The 27,095-nt window shown below is 39.4% G+C and overlaps 1 protein-coding gene across 1 annotated transcript in view; it reads right to left on the reverse strand.

The window, feature by feature from the left end:
- EPHA6 (EPH receptor A6) overlaps positions 1–27,095 on the reverse strand; it is a 795,505-nt gene that overhangs the window by 7,540 nt on the left and 760,870 nt on the right. Inside the window, 1 exon segment of the mRNA XM_040980604.1 lies at positions 6,538–6,731. Within this exon segment, the coding sequence (XP_040836538.1) occupies positions 6,538–6,731 (194 nt within the window).

The raw sequence follows: 27,095 nt of genomic DNA on the forward strand, positions 1-27,095 counted from the left end.
AAAGACTGTTAGCATGAGTAGTGATGTCTATCATAGCATGGGAAAGAAAGAAACCATGGCTATTCCAACACTGGAAAAATTCAATCTACACAAATGCTTGAGTGTGTAATTTTCCAAATTCATTTCTGCCACATATTCCTCCGTGTTTTATATTGTTGTGCTCACTGCTGCCTCTATTAAAAAAAAATAGTATTCAAGTGGCTGGGCTTTGGAGGAGGAAGCTTGGAGGATATGAGGATTATGCATTTGCAGCTTCTTCCCATGGGTGAGAGTATATACTTTAAATTCCTGCATTTTCACAGTGGAACAAATTTTAACATGTTCTAAGCCACTAGAAATTCTTTTTAAGGGGTCAGCGCTGTGGGTAAAGGGGGAAAGCTGCAGTCAGCAGTGCCAGTGTTCCATGCGGGTAACACTGCGAGCCCTAGACATCCCACTTCTGATCCGGCTCCCCATTAGTGCACCTTAGAAAGCAGTGAAAGATGACTGAAAATGCTTTGGCCCTTGCACCCACATGGGAGACCTGGAAAAAATCTCCTGGCTCCTGGTTTTTGGATTTGCACAGTTCTGCCCATTGTGGCCATTTTGGAAGTGACTCAGTGGATCAAAGTTCTCCTGCTCTCTGTCTCTCTCTCTTGCAGTAACTTCTATCTCCTTCTCCTTTTTAAAATATTTTAAAAGATTTATTTATTTATATTGGAAAGGCAGGTTTACAGAGAGAAGGAGACACACAAATATCTTCCATTTACTGGTTCACTCTCCAAACTGTAATACTGCAATAAGGTGGAGGAATCCATCGTGAGGGGAGGGCATGAAGAGGGGCTAGGAGAATCTCAGAGTCTATGAAACTGTCATAAAAGGAAATGAAATAAAAAAATACCTTTTCTATAACCCAGTTGAAAACCTGGTCCAGATATATTTATATCTTGGTCATGAAAAGTATCATTAAAAGTGTTAACAACAAAAAATCCCACAATCGTCAATCCAGGAAAATCTGTCATACTGTCGTGGCCTTATTTGTGCTTCAACTAAAAACACTTTTAGTCAAAATCTCAATTTCTCAACTAGGTATCCTCCAGACTGAATCCATAGACTGCTTCTATTATGATTTTCAATGTTTCTTCTTTCCACAGAAATGCCTCTTGTTAAAGCCAAGCTTGCTTAACTTTGATGGAAGCCATGTAATACTGACCTGATGTGAGTCACAGCCATCTCACTTAATACACCGATTCCCAGGACTAAGAAGCTGCTATATCTTCAAAATTTGTTTTTTTCCTCACATGCTTTTCTCCCTGTTGCAACATTTGCCTCAAAACTTCAAATTTACATCTTTCACAATCACTCATCTGACTGTAATATGTGAAAGACTTCTGAAAGTTTTCCAGGGGGGAAATTTTGGATGATAAAATATCTCACCTGAATTCTTTTAAAACTAGAAACAAATTAAACCTTTTGTTCATTATTTGGTATCTGGAGATAAACCTTTTAGCAAAGAGCTGATTATGTATTATCTAGGCAGCACTTAGCAAGACTTCTTCAAAATTTTATTTCAGGGGCTTGGTGCAATAACCTAGTGGCTAAATCCTCACCTTGTGCATGCCAGTATCCCATATGGGTACAGGTTCTTGTCCCAGCTACTCCAATTCCCATCCAGCTCCCTGCTTATAGCCTGGGAAAGAAGTAGGGGATGGCCCAAAGCCTTGGGACCCTGCACCCATCTGGGAGGCCTGGAAGAAGCTTCTGGTCTTGGATCAGGTTAGCTCTGGCCATTGTGGTAACTTAGAAAGTGAATCAGCAGATGCAAGATCTTTCTTTCTGTCTCCTCTTTGTATATCTGTCTTTCCAATGAGAGGAAACAAGTATTAAGAAAATTAGTTCAAATTGTTGAAAGTTATTGCATTTATAAAATGGACTTACTGGTTGTATTATTAACTGGATGAGGGGAGGCAGTACCATTCATTCTTTGTATGTTACAAATCTTTAAAACATAGGCTTTTTTAAAAAAATTATTTTTATTGGAAAGTCAAATATACAGACAGGAGAAGAGATAGAGAGGAAGATCTTCGGTCCACTAATTCAAGCAGCCGCAATGGCCAGAGCTGTGCCAATCTGAAGCCAGGAGCCTGGAACCTCTTCTGGATCTCCCACGCAGGTGCAGGGTCCCAACGTCATCCTCGACTGCTTTCCCAGGCCACAAGCAGGGAGCCGAATGGGAAGCAAGACCGCTGGGATTAGAACCGGCACCCATATGGGATCCCAGCGCATACAAGGTGAGGATTTTAATCACGAGGCTACTGTGCTGTGCCTAGGTTGTTTTCTCTTAACAAAAATATTGGTATTTGAAATATTGGTATTTGAAATATTGGTCTTTGAAATTTCAACAGTAGCTATTAAAAGAATTGGAATTACAACAGAAGGCTTTGGAAGAATTAAGGTAGGTGGTTGTTACAATTCTTAAGAGTCAAACTTCTGTCAGATCCCTATCTATGGTCCACTACTCGAAGGTGCCTTGGCCTGGGAAGAGCACAATTTTTGAAGCATTTGGCTACCAGAGACTGGTGCCATTCATCCTCCTTTTGGGATGGCTTCTTTATTGTTCAGTATTCCATAATCTGTAGGATAAAATGGACGAGGGTAGTTCTCGGTGAGTGTACGCAGTAAGGTCACCAGCCACTTTGTGCTATTCAGCTAGAGTATTTAACTCTGTATCCTGTGGCAGTTAAGTCAGGGTTGAGAGCAGCTACAAGATTGATCCTGAGGGTTGGGGAAGAGACGGCCATAGGCATTTCAGATTGCAGGGCCAGACACTGATCCAGGTGCTGGTCAACTCACAACCTCAACTGGGCCCTTACTTTAGGGTTGGGCACCCCACAAGTTGCATATGGTTCTTTCAAAAGTTGTTATAAATCATAACCCATTGCAGAAGGAAGGATTAATAAGGGTGGTTTGAAATTCACATATATGAAAAGCTGACTATTTTATACTAGTATGGCTGTTGTACAGTTTTTACAGCTAATTGGAATTAAAGTTATATTTATAATAACGATTACATCCACTGACATTTGAACATAGTGTTTGTAACAAAAGAATAACGTGGCAGAGTGGGGAGCCACATAGTGCTGAGTACTGCCACGGGAATGCATCAGGAACAATAATGTTCGCAGCAGAAAAACGTAAGAACCGCTGCTGCATCCCCGAAGCCTTCTCTGAGCAACATTCTTCCAATTAGGTGCCCTGACTTTTGCAAAGAAATATTACAGACCTCAGGTCTACGAAATTTCTAATATGCCAGTCTGAGATTACTAAACTGCGTTTCTTAGTATTTCCCATCCCCTCCCCTTTCACCTTCATTTCCTTTTCTCGTACTATGCTGTCAAGAGAAAGGATAAAAACTTCTCAGGTGAATTCTTGAGAAAAAAGCAATTAAAGCGGAGTAAAACCCACAGGGATCTAGCAGATGAGAGGGCTATGTCAGCAAAGAAGTGTGAAAGAAACCCTAGAGGTTGGGGAACCAGAGGAGAGTTTGACAATAAGAGGGGATGTGGATTTCCCACACACACACATACTCCTTCACATGTTTGAGAGACACAGGGGAGTAAAGCATGAAACTCTACACTATGTCATGTTGCCTTAATCCAAACTCATCTGGAGCACACCACTGGATTCTGGGACCTGGTGATGGAGGGACAGCTGTCAAATCTGTACAAACAGAACACACCAGATCCTTTTCAGTGTACTTTGCTACTCTTTAATCTATTGCATATCTTGTTTCTTCAAAACTCCCCATTCTCTGGGACCAGAAGCAGGGTGATTGGAGGCACTGGGGGGTAAGGAGGGTGGTCTGCTTTGGAGCTAGGAACTCGACGAGTCCTGCGACACGGACTGTCCCGAGGACTCAGCTTGTTCTCCCTCTCAAACAAAAGTGTATTATATGAGCAACGGCAGTAGCACATACATCTTTGTCAGAAACAAGGATAGCAAACCAGTCAGAAAAGCTTCCGTTTGGTCTCCCAGGGATTAGACTTTAGAATCAAATCAAGCTGCCAAGTTTATATAAAGTACCCAACTCCTGGCCTGTGTGTGGCAGTGCAGTCACAGAAATTGTGGTGTCCTGGTCAGGTAGGCAGGATTACGCACATCCTGTGAAGTCACACGTGTGGCCTGTACACACCACCCTCCATCCTCACATGACCTCTGCATCCTTTGGCTTTTCCTTATCTGAAATTCTGCACTTACACTTCCCGATACAATGATTATTCAGAATCTTGAAAAGGCAGAGACTCTCACCTGCCTGCTTCTGTAGCAATACGACAGTTAGGCAGCCTTGTTGATGCTACTGATAGTGAAGTCCGATAGCCCTATTTTACTTTGAGAAGCCCAGATCTAATTCTTTCACTTTACTGATGCCAACGACCTCTTTCACTAATAAAGGTTTGCTTTATGGTTCCCTTCTTCTAGCTACTGTCCCTCAATTGTAAATTATTTCCATGTCTCCTTTAACAAAACATAGAAAACAACAACAACAAAACCCAAGAAAACCCAAGAAAACTTTCCTCTGTCTCCCTTTTCCCATCAAGGACAGGTTTCTGGAAGATGAAATTAGCAGTGCACATTGTTCCTCTCTCTGATGGCATATGCATGCTTCCTCTGCTGTCTCACACAACTGCGCGGAAAACACTCGTCAAAGCTGTCCGTGAACAACTGACACCTCATTACTCAATGCAACAGACACTTCACTTTTTATTTTACTGAAGCTTGGCAAAGCCTTGGATATTCTACTCCTTGAAATTCTTTTCTTTTACCTTTTAGGAAATGACTCCTTCTCTGTTTCCCTCATTTCCCTCGGCTGTTCTTTCTCAGCATGCTTCCTGTAATCAATTCATGCCTTCGATTTTGATGTTGTGCAATGTTACAAAGCTTTCCTCTGTTAATCTGTATTCTTTAGATTCCCTGTGGGTTATCTTAATGACACCTAAAGCTTCACTTACAATCTGCATGTCGCTAATCTTCAAATCTGTACCTCCAGTCCACGTTTTTCACCTGATGTTCAACTTCCGAACAATTAGTTATTGATCATCTCCACTTAGATATGCTACAGCATCTCTGACCTGTATGCTCAAAATGGGCTCCTTTCTGTTGTAATATCTCACCCCTTTCCTCTCAGTAGTAGTATCATTAGCCAACTTGTCAGAAAAAAAGAAGTTTCATAAATATCCTTGATTCATTTTCTCCCCTTCCTTCCATATTCAAAGAGTGGGCAAGTCCCTGGGGTTGTCCTTGCCTGATAATAAATATCATATTTTATGTCCTGATCAACAGCTTATTTCCATTTTACATGTAAGGCCACACAGTCTTTTTTGGCTTGGATTGAGGAAATCATACAGCTTTCTTTGTTTTCAGCTTTGTTCCCTATTTTACACTTGAAGTCCGAGTCATCCCTAGAGTGGACAGTCAGAAACGCAAATATGATCATGTTTTTTTGCTCCTTTAAATTCCTTCATTACTGTCCGATGCTTTAATGACAAAACCCAAAGTGTCTCCACTCTTCCCCACCCCCTTACTGCTTCCTGAGGTGGACTGCTTTAGGGAAGATGGGCTAGAGTAATAGTTTAATCTCTAGCTATTTCATGCTTGGCTTCACTTTACTGAGGCTGCCAATTAGTGATTTACAGGCGAACTTTTCTATGCTTTGCTGTGAACTGAGGCCTGTTCTAAACAGTCCTTGAAGAGCTTTGGCCTTATTGTCACTCAAATCTTCATGGACTTGAACCTGTACTTCTAGTTAAACGTCTATACTTTTGAGCATCTCTTGAGTCAGGACAACAACTGGAAAGGCTTTGATTATTTGTAAGTCCTATTTGGCCTAAATAAATGCTTTCTCAACATCATGATATTTTAAACATAACATTTAGGAACACAGGTGGTAGCCTTATTTTCCGTGACTTTTCCTCTTATAATTGCTTTTCCGAGAGGGGTAGTGGATCTTCTTAACCCTATAGACTTTTATAAAATGGTATATGATGAATGCTTTCATTTTCTTGTCATCTGTCCTTTTCTGGCTTTAGGAATAGAAGTAACATCAGCTAGATGTGATCATATCAGCAGGAAGCATCCTTGCTTCTGGCTGATTCACAAATTGCCTTGTTGTCTGTTCTTGTCTGTGCATGAACACATGCGTGCGCGCGCGCGCACACACACACACACACACACACACACACACAGCTTAAGGAAGGACCAGAAAATAAAGAAAAGATATAAATATCAAAACCCACACAGGAAAAGTATAAACAAAGCTATTTAAAAAAAGAAGAGATGCAGGGAAAATAGAAGCGGAATTTTTTTTTCTTTAAAAAGATCCAGTTTTAAAATGTTAATAATTTTTCTTCTCAGCTGATAAATGAAACAAGCTTTGTACAAAGTTGACAAGTAGACAGTCACCAAGGCAATCCCACCGCTCTACCTGTTATTTTTGTCTATAGCTTGAAAGGAATTATGATTGTCAAGAGAAAAAAAAAATCACAACATTATGCATCTTACACAAGGATGTCCTCCACCAGGGTGTGAAGGGCACTGGGATTGCGGATCAGTTTGTCAAGGAAGCTGACAATGTCAGTAAATTTTGGTCTGTGGTTTCTCTCCTTCTGCCAGCAGTGGAGCATCAGTTGGTGTAGAGAGGCAGGGCAGCCCATGGGAGCTGGAAGTCTGTAACCTTCTTCAATGGACAGAATGACCTGGAGGCAAACATATACATTTTATATTCTTACTTTTAGGGATAATAACACCTATACCCAGTAATCATTTTTTTTTAATGCAAGCAGTAGAAAACAAAACATGTGGAAGCATGAAAGCTGACTGAACACATAGTCTCAGGTAGGATAAATATAAAAGCTCTGGACAGAATTCTAAGTAGCTCTGCAACAGCTTCTGATGCCTGTGGGAAGAAAACATTTTTAACAGGTGTTACTGCTCTACAGAAGGTAGGGTAAGTGTCATCATAATCTCAAGAAGCAGTTTTTGTGTGATTTAACGAGAACACCTCAAACTCAATTAGAACAGCTGAAAGTCAGGATAGATTGATGTATTTGGTGCAAACTACATGCGATGAATGCCTGTAAGTAAAATTCAAGTAAAATTCTGCTGAAGCTTGATTTCCTGAACCATTTTTTTTATCTTTTCCTAAGAATGTCAGTGTGGATTCTTTTAACTGCCATCCCATCTTCTCGATTGCATATTTAGTTCCTCTTCACTTGCTTCTAGCTTTCCTTCAATCTGACACTGACCTGATTATGAAGTCATCCTCTCATAAATTCCAAGGTCAGTTAATTTTTGAAATTCTATCAGTGGGTGCCTTAGGGCCATAGAGAAACAGAATTCAGCCTCAGTATCCAACAGAATTTTCTCTGATGACCAAAAGTTTTCTCTCTTATGATATGGTAGTAACTATTCATATGTGGCTACTGAGTACTTGAAATGTGGCTTTTAGAATCAAGGGCCAGACTTTTGCATTTTAGTCAGTTTTAACTCATTAAGACTTATTTATGTGTTTTTAAAGATTATTTTTACTTGAAAGGCAGTTTTTACAGAGACAGAGAGAGATAGCCTCCATTCACTGGCATAGTCCCCAAATATCTGCAATGGCTGGAGCTGAGCCAACCTGAAGCTAGGAGCCAGGAGCTTCTTCTGGATCTCACACTTGGGTGCAGGAGCCCCAGAATCTGACCTATCCCTCCCAGCTCAAGCCCTACCAGGCCCTCCCAGCTCATCATCATCAGGGAGCTGGATTGCAAGTGGAAGGGCCAGGACTCAAACCAGCTGCCACACAGGATATTGGCACCGCAGGTGGAAGCTTAGCATACTACACCATGGTATTGGCCCCAAATCATTAAACTTTAATTTTAAATATCCACTTGAGGCTAATGTCTACTCTTTGAGACTGTGTAGTTCTGAGAAAAATACTTAAGAATAACAAAAAGATGACGGTGAGTATTTAGTACTTAGGAAATCACACACAAGATCAGGCATGTCATTCATCTCTTCAGTGTATGACTTTACTGTAAATTTCCTAAAAATCTATTAAATTGATCCAGAATTTACGTAGTTGTGTTTTTTTGTGAGCTATTCAGACACTCAAATGAATACTTTTCATACATCTCTGGGAAATAATTAAAGGAAGGGGTTTATACATCAATATTTCAAGTAGGAAAACAGAAACAAAGTGATATTAAGATAGGCATAATTCAGTCCTATCCCCATCCTACTCTGGCAAGAGAAACATAAAAAGGCAAATATCAGTAACATTCAGGAGAAACTCTATTGCAGCACCATCTAAGCATTTTTTGCACTTTTCGTTTTGAATTTTAATTTTTTTCCCAATAGATACTATTTACCATGTTTCAAATATTCTGAATTTATGTTAGATGCACTGTAAACAAACAAACACAAAAGGACCACTAATACATCTTTAGGACCCTGTTAACTGCTTAGTTTAGTTGTTTCAATATTAGAGAATTTCTCACAATCCCATCACTGTCTTTTTGAATAGAACATTTTAACCTGTCAGAGTTCTTCCTACTCGTTTTATATTCCATTATTCAAAGTAAATTTTCTCATGTTTAAAAATAAGTTTGCTAAAAAAGGAGAGGGAAAGATAGGGAGAGACAGAGAGAAAAAGAGAAAAAGAAGGTGAGAGAAAAAAAAATAGAGAAGCAAACAGAGATCTTCCATTTGATTCACTCCCTAAACATCCACAACATCCAGAGCCAGGTCAGGCCAAGGCTGGAAGCAAGGAACTCAAAATCTTCCGTGCAATAGACAGAAACCAAACTACATAAGCAATCACTGGCTGTTCCCCCGGGTGTGCCTCAGACAGACTGGGATATGGGACAGAGCTGGGAATTGAACTCAGGCACTCAAATACTGGTAACAGGTGTTTCAGGGATCTATTTGCTGGAACATTTTATTTTTTTCTAAAAAGATTTTATTTTTATTATTTTTTTATTGGAAAGGCGGATATACAGAGAGGAGAGACAGAGAGGAAGATCTTCCATCCGATGATTCACTCCCCAAGTGAGCACAACGGCCGATGCTATGCCAATCCAAAGCCAGGAGCCTCTTCCGGGTCTCCCATGCGGGTGCAGGGTCCCAAAGCTTTGTGCTGTCCTCGACTGCTTTCCCAGGCCACAGGCAGGGAGCTGGAAGGGAAGCGGAGCTGCTGGGATAGAACGGCGCCCATATGGGATCCTGGGCGTGTAAGGCGAGGACCTTAACCACTTATGCCACCGCGCCGGGCCCTGGAACATTTTATTTTTAAAAATTACTTTTTAAAAAAGCTATTTTGAAAATTAAAGTGAAAAAAGGAGATGGCAGGACAGGGAAGTGGGGGAGAGAGAGAAAGGGAGAGGGAGGGGGAGGGAGGGAGAAAAAGGGATGGAGGAAGGGAGAGAGGGAGAGGAAAGGGAGAAGGAGAGTGACAGGCAGAGGGAGAGAGGGAGACAGGGAGGCAGGGAGGGAAGGAAGGAGGCAGGGAGAGAGGCAGAGAGAGAGAGGCAGAGAGAGAGAGAGAGGGAAAGAGACTGAGACTGAGAAGGAATTTTCTCTGCTGGTTCACTTCTCAAATGGATAAAACAGATAGATCTGTGCTAAGCCAAAGCAACAAGCAGGAACCTCATCCTGGTCTCCCACATGGACAACAGCCATTTAATTACTTGGACCATCTTCTACTGCCTTCCCAGGTATATTAGGAGGAAGCTAGATTGCAAGCTGAGCAGCTATGACTGAAATCAGCATTCCAAATGGGATGTTGGCTTTCCATGTGGCAGCTTAACCCACAGTGTCACTGGCTTCTGTTTTCAAACTACCTTTGTTCCCAATGAAGCTTAGGCTTTACAAAATTTTTTAAAATTAGTCAAACAGGATTGTGTAAAAATGCTTATACCACTCCTCATACATCAAAATGACTGCAGATAGCTTTTTAGAAAAGCAGCTGGGGAAAACAACATAGAATTCTATTAGAGAACAACTCTGAAATTCCAGCTTTGAAGTGCTGATTTTGTCACAATCCCCTCATTATAGGTATATGAAATACAATAGGCAGCAAAGGAGGTTCTATGGGGGTACTTCAAAAAGTTCATGAAAAAATGGAGTTATAAGATACTGTGTTTTTCATGAAGCTTTTGAAGTCTTCTTTTATTCTGAGAAAGCAAATACTTGCTTATATACATGAATCAGTGACTGATCCATATATGCAATTTAAAAGGTTTATTTATTTTGAAGAGTCATACAGAGAGAAGGAGATAGAAGCAGAGGGATATCTCGTCCACTGGTTCACTTTCCAAATGGCTGCAGTGGCTCTCCAACTGGCAAAGCCAGGAGCTAGGAGCTTCTTCTGAGTCTCCCACATGGATGTCAGGGCCTCAAGCACTTGTGTCATCTTCTACTGTTTTCCCATGTGCATTAGCAAGGAGTTTGTTCAGAAGCCAAACAGCTGGTATTCATATGGAATGCCAGCATCATGGGTTGCAGCTTAACCCCTTGCACCACAACGCTGGACCCAATTATTTATATTAATTTAGTCCCTTAAGAGTGATGACATTTAAAATAATAGATTAGGAAATTTCCTTGATTTATATATATGTGGAAAGTGACAGAGCTGGGATTTGAACTTAGTTCCTTTTAACTTAAAAAAAAATTCCCTTTGGACAGACTGGACCAGTCTGCTGCAAACACCAGCATGCAAGGAACCAGGGCTGCAGGGAGGGTTAGTAGGGGAAGCCTCAACTAGACTACAGTTCCTAGTAGTGTGCATAATGGCCAAATGTATGGTGGGTAATAATGGGCTGTGTGTAGCATCCATTGGTTTGCACATGAAATGGGGCTGGGGAAGGAACTGACCAGGTGACAGCAACCACAAGTGTGCATGCATAGGCTGATACGAGTGATGGACTGAGCTGGACTCTACACCAGCTGGCACACACAGGATTCAGGTCAAGAGTCACTTTTGTTAAGGTTTCTTTGGTGACCCCCTGGTTGGACCATTGGACTGAGAACTTCAACTTTACCATGAGTAAAATCACAGGACCTGTGGCCTGACCATGAAGTGCAGGTGTCAGAAATGAGTGTCCTCAGTTGTTGAAGCCTGTGCAGCGAACAGCATGCGTAGATGCACATGTAGGACATGACGACCAGTTCACTGAGGACTGCAGAGGATTTCAGGTACCAAGGAGGACAGAACAGATGGGACAACTCACCCAGCCAAGCTTTGAGAGCAAATATTTGGGTGAATGGAGACTCTCAGGTAGACTATGTCATCCAATGGACCTTGGAAGGATTTCCTCAACCGCAGAGCGATGAAATCAAGGGCATCTTAGTACTATCAAAACCATTTAAGCAGTACCCTTGGAACATGCTTCACATTGGAACCCTGGGATGACACTGGGTGACTGTTCCTCATCCTTGAGGTGCTGATGCCATTGGGCGCCGGGAGCAGCCCTCTCCCCCTCTTCCCCACTTTCTCAAGATACAGAAAGAAAAAATGAAAGAGGAGGCAGTTATCTCAGCCACTTTCCTTCATTTTTCAACCTTCCCCACCTTAATCAGTGGTCCACATGGGCATGCATCCTTGTTAAGTATGTAAACATTATCAAAAATAAAATAAATCTATTATTATTAAAAAATTCCCTCTGCCCATCCCCTAGAAAAGCTTTCCTGGTCTCATGAACAACATCTTCCACTCCGATTTTGTAGCACACAATTTTAGTAGTGATTGTCATGTCAACTTATAGCACATGTTAATGGACTTCAGTCCATTCATCTGGATACTGAGTTTAATAATCTAGATAAACCTGAAATATGTTTACTGCATAGTCTGCAAAATGTAATCTTCAAAAGAATAGTCATAGAATAGTCATTTATGAATGCTTCTGAGTTTTATATGAATTTCTATTCTTGCATCATTTATTTTGTGATTTAGTCTTTCATTTACCTTTCCTGTAAGGCTATGTATACTTAAAAGCATATATAAAAAGCCCCTATATTTTGCATTCTCATCATTTTGTACATTGCATGGTACATTAATGAAAGGATTTGAGAGAGAGCACTTGAAAGGTACTCTAAGCAGTATAATACATAAAATTGATTACCTTATATTTATATGTAGTATATGTTTTAAACAAATTTTAATTGATTTATTTTAATAGATATTAATCACATGAAGAAAATTATTTGTCATTCTATAAATAGGAGATAATATAATTAGTCTGACACATCTCCATCTTTTGGACAGGTCTTTATAAAATGTAGTAATTATGAATATGATGAGTTTCACATAGAACAGGGTACCAAGGGAGCATGTTGGAAGACCTCTCTCCCAGGAAAGCTTCTGTGAGGAAGTGAATTGAAGCTTAAAAGGCATGTGGAAGTTAGCAGGCTCAAGAGACTGGATTGAAGAGATTTATTTGGAAGACGTCATATTCCTATGGCTAAACTAAACTCTTCAAAAAGAAGAATTGAGGCAATAGAGTTCAGCAAGAAGGTATATTTTTGATATTAAAAATGATTTTGCATACTATAACTGCAGAATGTAAAGGTGGAAAGGATTTTACCTGGCCAGTATATGACATTAGATTTGCCATTTAGGAACTATCAAGTTGGCTGTGGTGTGGAGAGCACTTCAGATGGACAAGGGCCTCAGGAAGGAGGCTTGTGCTGATCCAGGTCATAGATCAAGATGGTTCCAGGGTGAAGTAATGGTTGTGGCACACAAAATATGAACTATTTGACCAAAACATAGGACTATAGTGAGCTTAGATATGGCAGTAGAGAAGAGAAGAATAACTTTAGGTTTTTGGCTTAGTCTCCTGGTAATAACAAAACATAGAGGTTTACTTTTCTATGAGCTTTCTGGTTTCAGATACATATAAAATATACATCATTGATTTATCACAGTCTACCTTATTTAGGTCATAAAGTATCTCATTAGGTGGGTATGGTTATATACATTTCTTATATAAGAAAACTGAAGCGCAAATGAACGAATTCTTCCAAGATCACATAAGCAAGGGCAGCCATGTGGTCCAATGTTTTAAGCTGCACTTGGAATCCTGTATCCCACATTGGAGTGCTTTCTCAAGCCCCTGTTTCTCTGTTTCTCTGGCGAATGCACCTAGGAAGGCAGTGGATGACGGCCCAATTGTTGGTTTGCTGCAACTCACATGAGAAACCCAGATGGAGTTCCTGGCTCTGGGCTTCTAGCTTTGGCCTGTCCTGGTTTGTAGGCATAAGGGGAATAAGCTAGTAGAAACAAAAATCTTTCCCTCTTTCTATCTTTCCATCTCCCTGTCCCTCTGCCTTTGAAATATATAAATTTGTTTAAAACATTATGAAACAAATAATTTCCTGGAAACAATGTTGTCCTCATGACAGCCTCTGAATCACAGCAGTGATAGAGAAAATAAATCCTGAGTCTTGGGTCACTCCCAACTACCTCACCTAGATTTAGTTCCTGAGCCTGTCTTTGTGTTCTCACATATGCCATGCATTCACCATCACCCATCTCGCTATGATGCCTCCATCTGCAGTAGTAGCTCAGCTTTCTACATAGAGTTTTGCTTTCATAACTTAGGAGACTTATAATTTCATAGCTTTCTTTTAATCATTTTTTGAAAACTTAAACTTCCTCTTCCTTTAGGGTTTCTGACCATGAAAGAGAACCTTCATTCTTCCAGTGAGTCAAATCAGTGATTGGGGTCCACATTCAAGTCTCTGTCTTTCTTGTTATTCAAAATTAATTACATCCCACTTTGATATATTTTTCATTTAGCTGCAATTGTCATCCTCTCTCCAAATGACTTATTTTTCATTTTAATGACTGTGATGACCCTCTCACTGGTCTCCTGGTCTTGCTTTCCCTCCTTCCTCCAATTATCACAGTTCATGAGGAACTGTCTTACTAGACAGGGATGCTGACCATCTTCCTCCCACACCTGCTGTTTTGCATCCTCACTTCTGGCTCTGTCCCATTTTGTCCTTTGCATTGGCCATTACAAAATACTTCCAGTGTCTCAACTGGGTGAGCTTATCTCTGCAAGATCAGAGACTGTTTCTTTTACCACATATTCTGTTCAGGCAGAAAAAGGCTTTGTCAAATAAAGAAAGGAGCTCCATTTGCCAGATAGTGACTTATGAAATACACATGGGGAACCTCAAGAAGTTTGTGGAAAATGCATGTTTTGAAAAAGCTATGCATGCAGTTCAAAAATGTTTTTGCACCAATAAACAGACTTACCTTTTAATTCCATTTCTGTGAACGTTTTGAAGTATCCTCTTATTTTAGGAATGGCTTGGGAAAAGAATATTAAATTTCATTTTCATAAATATTTCCTTTGTGAAAAGTTTTGCTTTATAGGTGCTTTGTGATTCCTTAATTAAGGACTGTCAAGAAGAAATTGCACAGGGGGTGTCTTGTCTAACAGACTAATTGAGGTTTGTTGTTTTAGGAGATGAAGGGGTGATAATTAACTAGAGAGAATTTTGTAACAGCTTGGATTTATGATATTCGTAGGCTGTCATCCTTTGGGAGAAGAATTATACAAGGTTATACCCTTGTTGAAAAATGTAGGAAGAAAATTAAAATAAAGTGATAAAATATGGAATTGGATACAACAAGAATTTATACGTAGAGGTAAGAGGAACTCGATTGTGTCAGAAATTACCATAGAAAATTTGGGTGGTTATTTAAAATAGAGCACCCTCGTTCATTGTCATCGACACTGTAATTTTTAACAGCCCATAATCAAAATAAGGCTCAGCTAGGGCACGTAGCTGACTGCTCTGCTCTTGCTAAATATGATGAGTTTTCCAATTGTGTTGATGGTTTCTGAATTAAAGATGGTATAATGCATCTTTTATTAAATAAAGCAAACAAAGATTAGATAGTCAATATGAAGATGCTGATATATCCTGAACAAGAGATATGAACAAGAACTGTTTGGGTTGTTTGGGGTACCACAATTTTATAAGACTGATAAATATCTCCAAAAGAGAAGCAAAATGAATTGCAATTCTTTTTCCTTTTTTTTTAATAAGCTCTCAAAAATTTAGCAGTGTCAGAAATATACACAAGTAAATGGAATGTGAAATTAGTATTATACTGCCTGGAAACATTTATCATGGCCTGTGGAAAAACTCCAATTTCAGACGTAAGGGGGAAGGTAAAGCAAAATTCACACTAAGCCCTTGCGCTTTGTGACGATGATTAGTTATACAGAGTAGAATATTGAGATTAATAATAACATGGAAAACACTAACAATGTATTTTACTGATGTGAAACAAAAATTTTGAGTTTATGTGGGGGTGCAAGGACAGAGAAAGAAAGAAACAGAGCGGGGGGAGGGAGAGAGAAAAGTAATAAAAACTTATACTGTCTTCATTCCATATTTTCAACATTAAGAATTTATGATTAAATTAAAAGAAATCAAGACTCAAATGAAATCATGTACTGATGAACAAAATTGATGGGAAAGGGGATATAGGGTGTTATTGAGATATACAATGAAAACTATCAAAACCTTATTTGTTATTTAGTTTAAGATTTCTTTTTAAAATACTTTTCTTAAAACCTGACATTTCTGGGAAAATATCCAAATGAAGTGAAATCAACATGTGAGAAAGCAACCTCCAGCCCTGTATTTATAGCAGCATAATCCACAGTAGCAAAGTCATGGAAACAATCTAGATGCCTATCAAAAGAGGAATGGATAAAGAAATGATGGTATATCTACTTAATGATATTGCAACAAAATAGTTCCAACTGGAGACGATTATGCTCATTGAAACAAGTCCGTCCTAACAGGACAAACATCATAGGTTCTCTCTGAAACAAGACAACCTTCATAAAAAATACAAACCAAATAGATATACAGGTAACAATCATACACATATATTCTCATAGATTAATTGCATAATGGAGAGTGGCATACTGAGAAGTGAATATATGTTACAGTATGTACCTCCAGTCATGATTAGGAGGATTCTCAATGAATCAGTTAAATACACCTTGACAGTGTATTGGATTTTCTACCCTTGGCTATACCTACAATGCCATGATAAATAGTAGAATGCTAAACTTGCAACTTAATAAAGGACTATACCACTGTGATAATATGGGAAAATATGGCGGGAGGAGGAAATGGGAAGGGAGAAAGGGGGAGGAAAGGTGGTAATCCCTATACCCATAAAACCATATCATGTGAAGTAATAACAATTAAAAATAAACAAATAGGGACTCGTGCAATATCCTAGTGGCTAAATCCTCACCTTGGATCTTCTGGGATCCCATGTGGGCACCAGTTGAAGTCCCTGCTTCTCCACTTCCCATCCAATGCCCTTCTTGTGGTCTGGGAAGGCAGTAGAGGATGGCCCAAAGCCTAGGGACCCTGCACCCAGAAGAAGCTCTAGGCTCCTGGCTTTGAATTGGCTCAGCTCTAGCCACTGTGGTCATTTGGGGAGTGGACCAGTGGATGGAAGATATTTCTCTGTTGTGGGCTAAGGAGTTAATTAGTGCTCGTTAAGCTGAGCAGTAACATGAAATGGGTTAAAAACACCTGGACTAATCGGACTCAGTGGCATCCTATTGTTTGGATAAAGGATGTGGGGGGAACAGTATAAAAGGAGTAATAAAGGGATACTTGGGAGAGACTTCTGCCATCACTGGTCTCCTGTTGGTACTTCATCCCCAGACCCTCTCCCTGTCCACGTTACTGGCTCTGCTTGTTGGAGTATTTCTGTCTCTTCTTCTGTCTGTATATCTGCCTTTCCAATAATAAAATAAATCTTTAAAAAATTAAAAAGTATTAGGGCCTAGTGTGGTGGCCTAGTGGCTAAAGTCCTCACCTTGGATGCACCATGATCCCATATGGGTGCTGTTTCTAATTCCAGCAGGCCTGCTTTCTATCCAGGACCCTGCTTGTGGCTGGAAAGCAGTCAAGGACGGCCCAAAGCCTTGGGACCCTGCACCCACATAGGAGATCCGGAAGAAGCTCCTGGCTCCTGGCTTTGGATCGGCACAGCACCAGCTGTTGCAGCCATTTGGGAAGATCACGGAATCAGCACACGGAAGATCTTTCTCTCTGTCTCTCCTCCTCTTTGTATATCTGAGTTTGCAATAAAAGTAAATAAATCTTTTTAAAAATTAAAAAATATTGAAAACCAAAGACATCTGACACTCCCTTGTTTTTGAGAAGTCACAAAAGAATGTCAAGAGGCTGTATAAAATGTTGAGGGCTTACTCCTTGGTAGATCATCACCTTTCATATTGTTGAAAGCATGGACAAATGGAGAACCAGAAGTTATAGGACTTTTCTAGGTTAAAGCTTGTTGGCAAAATGATTTATTATTTGGATCAATCTTTGTCCCTAGCAGTTGAAAGTCATACTTCTTGGGACTGAGATGACTAACAGCTCTTCTTTTATACAATGATGGTTCATTTTATAAGTCATTGGAAAGAAATAATTGTGATGGAGTTCTCTCAATTGCACAGAAATCCTAAGCTGTCACTGATAAGTTCTGTCATTGAGAAAAGCTCTGTGTCTTCTTTTCTTTTTAAAGATTTATTTATATTTATTGGAAAGCCAAATCATATTTATGGAGAGAGAGAAAGATTTTTCATCCTTTGGTCCACTCCTCAAGTGCCCCCAATGAACAGAGCTGAGCTGATCTGAAGCCAGGAGCCATGAGCTTGTCCTAGTCTCCCACATGGGCGCAAGGTCCCAAGGCCTTATGCCATCCTCTATTGTTTTCTCAGGCCTCAAGCAGAGATCCAGATGGGAAGTTGAACAGCTGGGACATGAAATGGTGTCCACATGGCTTCCTGGATCTTTCAAGGTGGGGATTCAGCTACTGAGTCATTGCTCTGGGTTAAGGAGTCGTGTCTTCTTACTAAGGATTGGGGTCTTTCACCTCAAAAAGCTCTATTTTTAGTTACTGATTTCTGCCACCTACTGGGAGACCTGGATGGAATTCCAGGCCCCTGGCCTCAGCTTGGACCAGCTCTGGCCATTGTGGCCATTTGGGAAGTGAACCAGCAGATGACAGATTCTTTCTTGCTTACTATGTGTTTGTTTCTCTTTCTCCCTCTCCCCCTCCATCTAAATTTCAAATTGACAATAATGAATCATAAAAAAAAATGTTGGCCTCCCTTCAAGCACTGTTTCCCACCAGCTCCCAGGCCTTGGAGAGAGCTCTGTGGGAGACAACACTGTTGATGGCGACAGGGAGCGGGCTCACAGTGTAGCAGGTGATGCTGCTCTTGGGGATGCCTGCATCCCATATGGAAGCCAGTTCAAGTCCTGGCTATTCTGCTTCAGATCCATCTCTCTGATAATGCATTTCTGGAAGCAGCAGATGATGAATCCAGCCCTTGGGCTTCTGCCTCCCTCATTGTAGTGCTGGATGTAGTTTCAGGTTCCTGGCTTCTGTTTGTGCCAGTCCTGGCTGCTGCAATTATTTAAGGAATGAGCAAATGGATAAAAATCTCTTTCTCTCTCTCTCTTTCCTTCTCTTAATCTTTGCCCGTAACTCTGCTTTTCATGAAAGCAATAAACATCCCTTAAAAATCCCAGATAGGGCCCGGCGCGGTGGTGCAAGTGGTTAAGGTCCTTGCCTTGCACGCCCCGGGATCCCATATGGGCGCCGGTTCTATCCCAGCAGCCCCGCTTCCCTTCCAGCTCCCTGCCTGTGGCCTGGGAAAGCAGTCAAGGACGGCACAAAGCTTTGGGAACCTGCACCCGCATGGGAGACCCGGAAGAGGCTCCTGGCTTTGGATTGGCATAGCATTGGCTGTTGCGCTCACTTGGGGAGTGAATCATCGGATGGAAGATCTTCCTCTCTGTCTCTCCTCTCTGTATATCTGCCTTTCCAATAAAAAAATAATAAAAATAAATCTTTAAAAAAAAATCCCAGATAGGACCATATAAACTTCCAATGCTGTAAATGAAAACAGTATGATTTGGGTAGTATAATTATTTGTCACACTCAGTTTCCTTTAATAATTACACTTTTTTTTTTAGAAACTAAAGATATATTCCAAATCTGTTTCTTGAAACCATTCTATTTTTAAGAAGCTAGCGTTTTTAAAACTCTGGACATTTTTCCAAGTATTCTCTTGGGGAATAAAAAACAATCACCAAATAGTTCTTCAAAGATTCATCATTTTTACTTTAGAAAGATATTAGACAAATAATACAATTCCAGGTTCACTAACAGTATCTAAAAGCTATAGAAAAATAGCTTACGCATTCAAAGGAAAGGGAGATTTAAAATGCCATCTTTATAAGTGCTCCAAAGAAATCAGAAATTAAAATCATAAATGCTAGGGATCATAAATATATTTCTTCTAAATAGAACATGAAGGTATAATTAAGTAATTTTTATGTAACATTGCTGGTATGGACACATATTCTAGTTTTGTATTCATTTGGTTAAGTGACTATTGGCTTCTTGTACTTGGGATATTGTTCTTTGAATTACTTACAGTGGTAATTGATCTTACCTTGTAATATTCTTTATTACTCTTGCCTTGGTAATAGGTATACATCATGCCAGTGTAATTAGTATATATTTAATTAAAATGCTGCTTTTGTATACATACTCATGGTAATAATTACCAAAAAATTGAGAAGAGGAAGGCTGTTTTGAAGATTACTTTGGTAGAACACACATTCAAATAAATGCAAAAATTTCTTCTGTAATATGGAAGGCTGAAATAGTAAGAATGGGCTTTTAGCAATTTACTGTATCTTATACAGATCATTACACAAGGAGAGTTTGGGAAATCTAATCAGAGACAAAAATTGGAAATGACTGGACTCTCTGAGTCATAAAATTACAATGTATTTCTAGGCAAGTGCATTCTACATATCCACTGTTCTTGGGCTAAAGCACTAACCCGTAACTGAGAGAGGTTACAGAATTATGAGGACAAACAAAAATAGGGTAAAAAGGTTATTTTTCATTCTTTTTAAATTTAGAAAAGAATATGAAATCCGTTCAGTTGAGGTCAAAGGGTGTTTACCAACCACATCACCTATAAAAATAAAACCCTAGAAAGTTAAACCCTAGCCCTACCCTCTCCATTGCAAGCAAGCTTTAGAAAAAGCAAAATTCATTATTATATAAAAGGTTTTGGAGTACAAGGAGGAAAAGCATCCCTGAAAACAGAAACACTGAAGCAGCACTCTGTTTTGCAATGAGCCACATCTAACATACTTCCTGATTGAGGCGCTCCTTTGGAAACTGAACCAGCTTAGGAGTACGTGCCTAAATGATGGCATATCCAGAAGGCATTTGGGTTTCAAACTGCTCCTAGATGATTTATTTTTAAAATTATTAGGTCAGAGGGAAAAAAGGCAAAACAAACCCCAAGACTCCAGTCTTGCATTCAGATCATTAGCTTGAGCTAAGTTACTTCTTGTGTAAGTGCTGCTGGTTTCTTCCCTACATGTTCGCTCTGTGGGGATTTGGTTATTTAACGTTGCCTGCTGTTCGTCTTTTGTTTCCACTTTCTTCTGCGAGGCACATTATATGCTGTAAGTGCTGGAGGGAAGAGCTGCAGTGTCCTTGGTGTCATCCTTGGACATCTGCGGCTCTGGCATTACAATATGTTCCCATTATGTAGTAAATAACAATTATTTTGAACCTAGATAAAAATAACACAAAACATTTCCCTGAAACACCTTATAAAAAAAGGAAAAGAAAATCCCTTCTTCATATGCTAGAAAATAGCAAGGAACTGTACACCTACAATTGCATCCATAAAATGCTTCCAGTAATGGATATGCATCTCAATTGTTAGAAATCAATTAAATATTTTAAAGAGTGCAATAATATTGCACATTTTATATCACAAAATACTACAAAAATATTTCCATTTCTAAACAACTATGAGTCAATCTACATGCTGCTAACTGGAAGCAATGAACACATTTCTCTTGGATCTCATTAAGTAGATTTTTGTGGCATAGAGATTGATTTGGAAATTAGCCTTTTACCATAGAGTCTAGTGGTAAAAGCATACACTTGGAAGTAGCCAGAAGCTTGAATTGTGTTTTTGGCATTCACCAGCTTTGTAACCTTGAATATGTTAGTGATACATTCTAAATCCCAGCTCTATTATTTAGACATGAGAATAATACTAGTATCTACCTCAAAGAATTATTTTGAAGATCAACGAGTTAGCAGTCTAAAATACTTTGCTCATAATAAGCCCAAATGCAAGGTCTTGTTACCATCATTGGTGAAACATCTTTTAAGTATCAGGAACTTTACATATACTGTCTTGAAATCTTTTAAATAATGCAATTGAGCTTTATTTATCTATTTAAATATTTTTAAAAAATTTCTGAGGTAGAATAGCAGACAGATAAAAGGTTCTAATCCACTGACTGACTCTAAATGATTTCAACAGTCAGACTGGCACTAAAGTCAGCAGCTGGAAATGAAATTTAGGTCTCCCTTGTGGGTTGCAGGAACACAAATGTTTGGTCCATCACCACTGCATCCCAGGGTCTGCATGAGCAGGAACCTGGAGTCAAAGCAGCAAAGTGATATCAGATACCCTGATGTGGGAAATGGGTGTGTTGCAACTATTTCCTTAATTGCTAGGCCAAAGGTTCACCTCTGAAGTCGAACCCCAGAAACTAATGTGGTTAGTGACTTGTGGAGCTGGGATTTGAACCTAGATATTTGTAGTTATAAAGTAGTATTTTTTTATTGAGGGTGATTTTGTTCTTGTTTTCAACTGAGCAACATCTGGAGACATTTTTAGTTGTCACAACTGGGAGAGTGCTACTGGAAGCTAATGTGTAGAAGTTGGGGATCCCACTAAAAATTCTACAAAAAAGTGTATCTATCCCAAAATGTGAATAGGAGAGAAAGAGGTCAACAAATCTATGAAAGCATCCTGCATGCTAAACTTTTTTTTAGATTTATTTTTCCTTAAAATGCAGAGTTACATAGAGGAGAAAAAGGAGAGAGAGAGACCTTACAACTACTGGTTCACGTCCCAACTGGCTGCAATGGTCAGGTGAGTCAATCCAAATGTAGGAGCCAGGAGTCTCCTCCAGGTCTCCCATGTGGATGTAGGGGGCCAAGGACTTTAGCCATCCTCTTCTGTTCTCCAAGGTCACAAACAGGGAGCTGGATCAGATGGGGAACAGCGACAAATGAACCAGTGTCCATATGGGATGCTGGAGCCTACAGGCAGAGGTTTAGTCTACAACACAGAGGCTTAACTTACTTCACCACTGTGCCAGGCCCTAAACTATGTATTTTTGCTCAAGTTAGTTTAGGTTGGATTTCTTTCATTTGTAATCAAAAAAATTTGAACAGGGACAGACATTTGTTACACTGGTTAAGGTACTCTTTGGGTTGTGTCAATCCCAAACTGGAGTGATTTCGTCCAAGTCCATATTTTGCTTTTGAATTAGGTTTCTGTTAAGGAAAGAGAAAATACAGGTAATGGCTGAAGTACATGGGTCTCTGCTATCTGTGCTGCAGACCCAGATGGAGTTTTAGACTTCTGATTTGGCTTTTCCCAGTTCTAGTTGTATTTGGGAGTGAACCAGTGGATGGAAAATTGATTTTTCCTCCCTTCTTCTTTCCCTCCCTCTCTCATTTTTAATTTCTCCCTCTCTTTTTCTATTGTATGTTCAATTACAAGAGACACCATTTTGACTTATGTGGCAAAGCTACTTTGTGGCAGGGGTGGGTGGATTGAGGAATAAATGTGAGTTGTGTATGTGGTAAGCCAGGGTAAAACTCACTTCTGGCACAATGCACTGCACTGGTCACACTGCAGAAAAAAAATACCAACTTGGCATTCCATGGGCTCCAATGAAATTAGGCCCAGGTTGCTCCCAGACTTAACTGCCAGAAGCTTCCAGCTCCTGCATGGATGCTCCTGACAGCCCAATGATCTAGTTTAAAGTCATAGCTTGTGTCTCCCTAATCCTAGGTATTGCTGGAATTGAAAGTGTGAGAAAGGCTGAGCAGACAATAGTATAGTCACAACATAGGGTTACAGTGGAAAAGAGTGGTAACCCACGAGCCCTGCCTGTGGAGGCTGTGGCAGAAGTGTAGCCTAGATCCCAGGACTAAAATTTGCTAGAGGGGATGGCATGAGTAATGCACAGAACTGGGCAATGAATGGAATCAGTAATGTCAGTCTCTAGACTCATGGACAACACAGTCTAAAGACCAGCCCCAAGAAGAATCCACTGATCAGAGTTGCAATGCTAAGGGCAAAAGAAAAGGCACAGGCATGATGAGCACACCTCTTCTTCAAAGGAGCAAGACTGTTTCAACCCCAGAATTAACTGAGGAAGGCATTAAGGAACTGCCACATAAAGAATTAAAGACTTAGGAGGAAGAGATACATTTATGGACACATACAATTTACCAAAATTGAATCATGAGGTCATTAAAAATATAAATAGACTTATAACCAGGATGGAGATTGAATTAGTGATTAAATCCCTCCCAACAAAGAAAGTCCAGGACTAGATAGCTTCACTGCTGAGTTCCTCTAAATGGTTGAAGAGTAACTTATCCAAATCCTCCACAAATGATTCAAAACAACAGAAAAGAAGGAAATCTTTCTGAACTCTTTCTTTGAAGTCAGCATCACGTTAATACCAAAGCCAGACAGACACAACAAAGAGACTACAGAAAAATATCCCTGATGGACATAGATGCAAAAGTCTTCACCAAAACACTGGACAGTATAATCCAATACTTCACACAGATCATTCACTCATAGCAGGTTGTTTGACATGCACAAATCAATGAATGTGGTATCAACAAATTGATGTATAAAAACAATATGATCATCTCAATAGATGCAGAGAAAGCATTGATAAAATCTAACATCAGTTCATGTTAAAACACCTAAGCAAGACAGGCATACAAGGAACATTCTACAACACAATCAAAACAATATATTAAAAAAGTCAATGCCAGCATCATACAAAACAGAAAAAGACTGAACACCTTTCCACTAAGATCTGGAACTGGAGAAGGATGTCCACTTTCACCAGTGCCATTCACCACAGTATTGTAAGTCCTTGATATAGCTATCAAACAAGCAAAAATAATGAAAGAAATTCAAATCAGAAATGAAGAATTAAAATTATCCCTGTTGAAAGATGCCATAATTCTGTAAAAAGGAGAGCCAAAAGACTCAATAAGGACTTTTGGAATGCATAAGAAAGTTGGGAAGGTAGTAGGGTAAAAAAATCAATGAATATAGGCATTGGTAAAGACATTTTAGAAAAGTCACCAAAAGCACAGGCATTCAAACCAAATTAAACAAATATGACCACATCAAACCAAGAAGTTTCTGTACAGCAAGGAAAGTGATCAACAAAGTCAAGAAGGAACCAACAGATTGGGAAAAAATCTTGGCACACTATGTAACAGATAAGGGACTAATACCTGGGTTTTACAAAAATCCAGGGTTTCAGAAACACAGTCACAGCAAAACAAACAACCCTGTGAAGAAACAGGTGAAGGAAATGAGCAGGCATTCCTCAAAAGAACAAATTCAAATAGGTATTCGACACACCAAACATGCTCAGGCTCTCTAGCTATTAGGGAAATACAAATAAAAAGCACACTGAGGTTCTACCTAACTGCAGTGAGATTGGTCTAAATTTGGAAATCTACTTATCATATCTGCTGGTGTGGATGTGGGAGAAAGGCACCTTACTCCACTGATGGTAGAAGTGTGGGTTAGCATAGCAATTACTGAAGTCACAGAGATTGCTGAGACAAATGAAAATGGATCTACTATATGACCCAGTTATCCCACTTGTGGGAATATTTCTGAAGGAAGTGAATTCTGCATATGAAAAGCAACCTACAACCCTATATTTGTAACAGCACAATCCACAATAGGGAAGACATGAAAACAACCCAGATGCCCATTGAAAGAGGAATGGATAAAGAAACAGTGGTACATCTACTCCATGGAATAATACTCAGCCATTAAAAATAATGAAATTCTACCATTTGCAACAAAATGGTCCCAACTGGAGACCAGCATGCTCAGTGAAATAAGCCATTTCCAAAAGGATAAATATCATATATATTTTCTCAGATATAACTCAATGTTCATGCAAGATACAAAGCAAATAGATGTATATGTAAATACATATGTACATATATTCTCATAGAAGAACTGTATAATGGAGATTGCCATATCAGGAAGTGAAAATATGTTGCAGTATGCATCTCTACTCATGAATAAAAGGAGGATTCCCACTGACATATTGAAATATACTTCATCAAAATGACACTAGATTTTCTACCATTGCCTATATTATCAATATCATCATACACTTAAATAGCAGAATGTTGGATATGTGACTTTTCCTGAAGGACTATGCTACTATAATAATATGAGGGAAAATGGTGGGGTGGGGAGAATAGGGAAGGTTGAAGGAGGAATCTTTATACATACAAAACTATCTTGCAAAATAATTTTAAAAGAAAAAAGAATCATAAATAATAGTTTGTTGTATATACATATATATTTAACTCATGTTTTTTGTGTTAAAATGCACAATCTAAAAAGATATAGATCTTAGAGAAGGCAAGCATTTCTCCTCGATAAGTGGGAATGGGGTTGGGGAAGCTGGCATTAAGGCTTGCAAATGACAGAATTTCATCTTTTCATCTAAATAGGATATTGACCGGGGCTGGTGCCATGGCATTGTAGATTACCCCTCTGACTGTAGTGTATGTATTCCATGTGAGCCCCTGGCTAATTTTCCAGCTGCTCTAGTTTCCATTCAATGCCCTGCTAATGTGCCATGGAAAGCAGTGGAGGATGTCTCAACTACTTGGCCCCTGCGCCCTTGGGGGAAATCTGAATGAAATTCCACATTCCTTACTTTGGACTGGCCCAAATGGACCTTGTGACCATTTGGGGAGTGAACTAGTGGATAGAAGGTCTCTGTCTCTTCATGTTTATCTGCAAATATCTTACAAATAAAAATAAATCTAGAAAAATAGTGTATCAGCAAAGAGGACTTAGTGTTCCAAATTCTTTATCATTCCCTCACATGCACACTTGGTCCAATGACTGTGACAAGGCTGATGAATAGCTGTGGAGGGGCTCGCTGGATGTCAATTTTTATTGTTCTTTATGTACTAGTTTCTTGCAGTGCACTTTTTTTTCAGTTCCTTTTCTTCTGGCACAATAGCAGTGACCTTTGGGAAATTCATTATATTATTCACTAAAGCAGATTTTAAAGCATACTCAGAATTGTTCACTGTAACAAAATATTAACCATAGTCTACAGAATGTAGGCACTATTTCATCAAAATTATCTGGAATTTCCTAAACTCCTGTAAAAATCATAAAGCCTGGTAGCATTCATTTGATCTTGTTCTTAGCTTTATTAAACACACCAAAATGTAGTAAAATATGTATAAAATATCCAAACAGAATATAGTAGAATTTTTGCAATCACATTATTTTCCTTATTTAAACTGCATCTTGGTGGGAGATAGGTAATAAGTAAGACTATGCTTTAATCAAATGAATGAGAAACGCAGGAATAATACAAGTGGAGAAGAGCCAGTAGTTGGAAAGAGCAGCTGAGAAAGTTTTGATTCAGCTATTACTGCTTCCAAACAGAAATTCTGGCTACAGGATCTGTCATAGAAAGGTTGACTTCCAATATGTTAAGTTAAACAGAATTTCAACTCTCTTCACTGCAACAGCAAAAAAAAAAAAAAAAAAAAAAAAAAAAAAAAAGAAAAAGAAAAAAAATCCCGAGACACATAAAAGATCTACTACTTTCATTTAGTTCTACTGCTTTCATTTAGTCTTGGGGGAATCAAAGGACTTTGCAGTTTGGCTTTTTTCCTCTGCAGATCATTTTTTTGGGGTTCTTCCTTTTCTCAGATTCTTTCTTGAACACACAAAGACCAAGAAAATGCATCAGCTTGGGCCCTGGATCTGGAAGAACCCTAGCAAGCTCAGAGTGGATGAAGAGTTCACCCTTGTGCTGTGAACACTGGCAGTCCTGAATGAGTG

The sequence above is a fragment of the Ochotona curzoniae genome, unplaced genomic scaffold (genome assembly GCF_017591425.1).
Source record: "Ochotona curzoniae isolate NIBS_2020 unplaced genomic scaffold, NIBS_Ocur_1.0 contig_3498, whole genome shotgun sequence".
NCBI lineage: Eukaryota > Metazoa > Chordata > Mammalia > Lagomorpha > Ochotonidae > Ochotona > Ochotona curzoniae.